The 6000-nt window shown below is 37.7% G+C and overlaps 1 protein-coding gene across 10 annotated transcripts in view; it reads right to left on the bottom strand.

The window, feature by feature from the left end:
• The window catches only part of LMO7 (LIM domain 7), an 87745-nt gene that overhangs the window by 18440 nt on the left and 63305 nt on the right, over positions 1 to 6000 (bottom strand). For 9 of the 10 annotated variants that reach the window (XM_024207013.3, XM_024207016.3, XM_024207017.3 and 6 more), the window contains 4 exons: positions 5841 to 5901; positions 4619 to 4675; positions 2469 to 2494; positions 2033 to 2137 (listed from right to left, as the gene is read on the bottom strand). In XM_024207013.3, coding sequence (XP_024062781.2) covers positions 2033 to 2137; positions 2469 to 2494; positions 4619 to 4675; positions 5841 to 5901 — 249 coding nt within the window. The remainder of the gene's footprint in view (positions 1 to 2032; positions 2138 to 2468; positions 2495 to 4618; positions 4676 to 5840; positions 5902 to 6000) is intronic. The other variant, XM_024207011.3, reaches the window with a different exon arrangement.

Genomic DNA, 6000 nt, shown 5'->3' with positions numbered 1-6000 from the left:
ATGGGGCAGGGGGTTGGGGTGAAGGCTCTGGGGAGAAGTTTGGGTGCGGGGGGGCTCAGGGATACAGCAGGGGGTTGGGGTGCAGGCTCTAGGAGGGAGTTTGGGTGCGGGAGGGAGTTCCAACTTGAGGCAGGGGGTTGGTGTGTGGGAGGGAGTTCGGGATTCAGGCTCCGGCCAGGTGGCGCTTGCCTCAGGCAGCTCCCAGTCGGTGGCACAGTGGAGCTAAGAAAGTGGGGCTCCCTGCCTGCACTGGCTCCGCACGGCTCCTGGAAGCGACCGGCATGCCTGGTTTGTAGGTAGAGGGGCAAGGGGGCTCTGTGAGCTGCCCATGCCTGCAGGTGCCACCCCCACAGCTCCCATGGGCCACAGTTCCTGGCCAACGGGAGCTGCAGAGCTGGCACTTGAGATGGGGGCAGTGTACAGAGCCCCCATCGCCGCCCCTGCGCCTAGGAGCCGGACGTGCTGGCCACTTCTGGGAGCCATGAGAAGCCTGCCTTAGCCCCACTGCGCTGCCAACTGGACTTTTAGCAGCCCGGTCAGTGGTGCAGACTGGACCTACCAGGGTCCCTTTTCGACTGGGCGTTCTGGTCAAAAACTGGACGCCTGGCAACTGTAGGAAACCTCCCAGCTTAATGCCAAAGTCCAGGCTGGATATGCAGGACTAGCAATTAGAAAAAATATTTCTTTTGCTCATTCACTGACATTCTCACAAAGCCATTTTTAGAAAGCCTCTTTCAATGGGGAAAGAAAACAAATTGTAAGTTAAGACTACTTTAACAACAGCTTTTTGTGGCCCTAAATATTTAACACTCTCTAAAGCTGGCCATAAAGAACATGAAGCCTATTTTCTCCTTTTTTAAAGAGAGGTTAGAAGTGCCCAAGTCACTCCATTCTCTGAGCCTCTACACCTCTCTTGAGAATGACTGGTCCACTGCTATCCCGAAATATTAGGCTATACAACACCAAGTTATCACAGAGGCATAATTCCCAATACAAACCATTGTTGGAAAAATTAGTACAATAGTAGCTGCCTTTTTTGTTTTAATACATATTACTAGTACGCTAGTCCAGATAAAATATTATATTCCATTGCTTAATTTTCTATTGTGACTGACAACCAAGAAAACTGGAAGTGAAGGTCACCTATTATAGAAAAATAAAATTTTAATCAAAATTAATGAAGACTAAAAGATATTCTGTATAGTCCATACACAGCATTTAAAATTATGTTTAGTTTGGCAAACTACAAACATGTATGAACTGTTCTTAAAATGAGCCTTCTTAAAAAATATTAATTAAAAATTAAAAGATTCATTGTAAACAAATCATTCTGAAATCAATTAGCTGGGTTATAGACCTGTAAGTAGAGCTGGTTGAAAAGCCATTTCTTTCTAGTGAAAATTATGAAAAAAAAATTCATTCAAAGTTGTTTATTTAAATTTTTTGCAGGGAAAATTCAAAACAAAACAATGTGCATAACATCAACATTTTGTTTCAATTCACCTTTTGAAACAGCACATTTTGATTTTCAGTTTTGGGATTTTTGGTGCATTTTCCCCTCAGCCTCTCCCTCCCCCCCCTTTTTTTTTTTTTTTCCACTTTCTTTAATAAAACCCTGATCATTATTATTCCCCCTCCCCTTCTTTTTCCACTCTAACTTTTCAAACTCTCTCTAAATTTGGAAAAGTTACAGAGTGACAAAAGGAAAAATGAAACTAACTCTGCTATTGTGTAACTTTTCCAGAATTGGATAGGTTCAGAAAAGTAGGCCATTCAAAGTCTAATATTAATAATTGTTAATACTTCTGCTGCTTTTATTCATAGATCTCACAGCACTTTAGAAACTTGAATGAGTGGAATTATCATTGTACAAATGGGAGAAGTGAGGTGCACAGAAGTGAAACCACTCATCCAATGTTATACAGCATCTCAGAGGCAGAGCTAGAAACGGCCTAAGTCTACTGAATGGCAGTCCGATATCCTTCCCTCAGTCAAGGGAATCCCTGTCTATGAGTACGTAGTTAAACTGTACCTGAAGTAAACGTTCCTGTTCTTTCTGCCATTTTTCCTGTCGTTTCCTCTCTTCTTCTTGGTCCCAAGTCCAACGACTAGGAGCATTAATAGATGGAACTGGGAGCTAAAACATCACAAAAAGAGGATGATTAATCCACTGTCATTTTAAAAACACACATTTTTAAAAGCTAGATACAAAAACATTTACAAACATTAGCTACAACCTTAGTGCAATAAGAACCTACACACTTACAACAGTTAAATTGTAACCATTATTACGAGCTTTAAAAAAGGTTTATTCAGCAATCTGGATAGGTTTCCGACCAAAATAAGAGCATGCAATATAAGAACAATAGGAAACATAAAAGCAGGGTTCCCGGAAATGAACAAAGCCAGACAAACTAATAACCTCTTCCATTACATTTATTTATAAGCAGTTTGTAAGCAGTACTCACATCAGCCACTGCAGGCTCCGAGCCTCCTGTAGGATTTAGGGTAGGGAGGGGAAATAGAAAAAATGAAAAAACATTACAATTATGTGTTATGAGGTTTGTTTAAATGTGGAAAGTTTCACTTGTATGAATTCCAGGATATAATTTGTTAAACTTTAAACCATGCTTGTTTCATTTGACCCTATTCCCTTTATTTAGGTCAAGGAATCAAACTAATACACATCTATCCAGGAAGTTTTTGAAAAGAGAATAACCCTATAACATGTTCAAATCTTTCAGACGCTATCTATAATTACTTGGTCTTGAATTAGCAGTACATTCCTAGCCTTGTAACATGAAGGACTAATTACAGTTTTCCCATAGCTACTCTGAAAAAATAACTCAATGCTGTTTCATAATCAAATAAGCTACTCTCTTAACTTAAACAGTTTTGTTAGGATTCAGTTATACTGGTTATATATTCAGGATGCTAGAGACTCACATTTTACATGTATTAATACCAATAGGCCTTCCAAAAGCAACTAATCTTCCATTACTAACCAACATAAATACCTCCTACTCTACTCCCAGAGAGAGGGCATCTTCGACTTTTCCACACTTGATAGTGTGTGTCAAACCTGATATTTGAAGGTTGTCACTCTAGCTCTGAGCTTATGCCACAGTGATAAAAAAAATGTATGCATTGCACTGATAAACTAAACACTGTGGAAAAACTGTGGGAAATACACACTTACGATTCAGGTTTTTGTTTTGTTCGATTTATTTAAAAAACAAATTCTTGTCCATTTAATTTTATTGTCCCAAATAACCAATAGTTTAGATCATGTTACTCACCTGCAAAATTTAATTGGTGGGAAAAAAATAACAGGAAAGCAACATATTGGAACCTATTATTTTCCTACACTATAACAAAACATGGAGAAAGTGGAGCAAATTTGGTGTACAAAAAAGCATAATGGCTCAGAGGCCTTATGTCAAATTAATGTATGTTCATTTTTATATCAATTATATATCTTCAAAAACAGGAATTTATAATTAGTGACAAAATTAAAGCTCCTTAAGTGAAACTATTAACATACCATATATTTTAACTATTAATACAATATGTATGTGGATATTAATAGTATGCTTTACTATATGAAAAGGTTTTTTGCAAATGAGGAGAAAAGGACTGCAAATAAAATACTGCTATTAAATTCATTATATGAAAAATAATAAGGAAACAAAATATTTAACCAAGGAAAATACAGTATTATCTTAACAGTTTGTTCAAAATTTCATTATGTTTAAAAATACAAAGCACAAATTTAGAAATGAACAGCATGAAGTGTGCAGTGGCATTTCAAATGTCACTTTAAAAAGACAACCACTCAGTGAATTCCTAGCTCTCCCGGAGTCAATGGCAAAATGCCATTGACTTCCATGGGTCCAGAATTTCATCCTCAAGGTCTACAGCAAAATATTGAAACATACAAAACCATTTTGAAGACAGTGTTAGATATTAGACATTAGTGAAAATATGAGATGTGACATGCAGAACATACCAGAAAAGCAAGCCTACAAAACTGTAATGAGAGCTTTATTTTGCACACTTTAAAGCATAATAATAATAAAAAAAATACAATTAGATTTTTTGCAAAATTTGTATTGCATTTTTCTTTGGACTTGGTCATTGTTACCTACTTTATAATAGTAAGTTATCCATTTTATTGTATTCTATCAATTTGGACATAGGTGTAAAGCAGCAGCTTTGAATAAACTGAATTTACTATTAAATATTTTAACAACTCTTTAGCCTCTGCACTAAAACTGTGCTGGAATGGTCAGTTTTAGGCTGTTTTGTAGGGAGTTGCAAACCTGAAACAAATCTGTTACAAGTGGAAAAGTGTTTTGAACAGCATCTCACAGGTTTAAAAAGTTTTACATATACAAAAAAAAATCCCACACAAAGCCCATTACCACAAAGGTAGACCCATGAATTGTAACAACCTGATGACCCTGGGGAAAGAACGGAAATGGATTATGTTGCTTTGTCATGGTTGCAACAAACAACACTGAAAAGGTTTAGTACCCAGCACCAGAGACTTAATAGGTAGAATGTACAGTGGGAACAATTTCATGAAAGTACATGAAATGTTAGCTTTTTGTTTTACCTTGTTCAAAAAATTGTGACCGTCTTTTTAAGTTTTTCAAAGAAATAGGTTCAGATTCTATTTGAAAAATACAAAGAATACAAAGAAGTCAATACGGTGCTGTCTAACTACATATTTTTTTTAATGACTATCGCCACTGGATAACAAATGACATTCATCAGACCTTTCCAATCTACAGTAACATCACTTGGAAAAAACTGAAGGATAGAGAAAAGCTAACCTTTTATTACAACAAATGCAGATTTTTTTTAGTAGGTTGCATCACACAGAGATTAGTACTTCATTTTAGTACAACTGCTATCCATCTACTATAACAGCATGGTTGACCCACTTTGTGTGGGCCTGGAGATCTGGCAGCACCATTTTTCTTACTTAAGATCCCACCCAGATTTTAAAAGTCTCTGATAGATTTTACAAATTCAGATTCCTTGGCATCTCTTCTCCTCTACTACCCTCAATTTAACTGTGAGGCAAATGCAATGGCGCCTTTGCCTATGTATACATTCTCCTGTTCACAAGGCTCACCTATAATCCACCATGCACATTTACAATACTATACAATGTAGTTGCATAAGTGGTTCCCATTAGGGAATTAGAATTCTATTAGGAGGTTTAAGTGCCTACTTTCCCTCCCCTTCTTCCCTCCCCACAAGGCTACCTTTGTTAACAGAGTCACTAACAGTTATAGCACAGAGCCAACAATATGCAGTCCACATACCGGGGGGGGGGGGGGGGGGGGGGGAGAGGGGGAGAGAATCACACTTGAGTTCTAGCAAAACAGATATTTGGACGCTCTTCATCCCATGTCTCCAGGAAGGAGGTTGGAAGGGAGAGAAACCAAATATTCAAATTCCTAAAGGCAGAGGAAAGACTGATCAACATAAGGCATCTTTATGTTATAACCACCATTGCAGAATGGATAGGTGGAGTTAAGTTTCTGTGTCTTCTTGTTTCTCCTCTTTCATCCCTACCATACAGTCAGTCCACCACCAGTCATGCTGAGATCTAGGAACTTATCAGTACTCTGTTTGCAGTTCTTAAACCATTCAATGCTCCCTGGAATAGAACTCCATGCCTCTCAGATGCAATTGGACCTACATGCTACACTTGTAGCTTTCATTTTCTCAGAGGCCTAATATTTATTTCACTGTACTAGTAATATTTACAGATATAATCCATGTTCTCTCCTCTCAATTAGTAGCTGAAAATATTGACAGTTTACCTTTTTGTTCATTAGAGCTCGGATCTGCTTGCATTCCATTTATCACTTTTGCTCCAGTATCCTACAAATAGGAAACAATTTTAGTATAATTTCATGTGAATCAAGTTTAACATTTCCTCCCATAGGAATTCCACACAGCAAAGTGTGTCAGGTTGTTATA

This window comes from Terrapene carolina, unplaced genomic scaffold (genome assembly GCF_002925995.2).
Source record: "Terrapene carolina triunguis isolate 2854851 unplaced genomic scaffold, T_m_triunguis-2.0 Scaffold21, whole genome shotgun sequence".
Taxonomy (NCBI): Eukaryota; Metazoa; Chordata; order Testudines; family Emydidae; genus Terrapene; species Terrapene triunguis.
The sequence above is the reverse complement of the archived record's forward strand: the minus strand, read 5'-3'. Positions and strand labels throughout refer to the sequence as shown.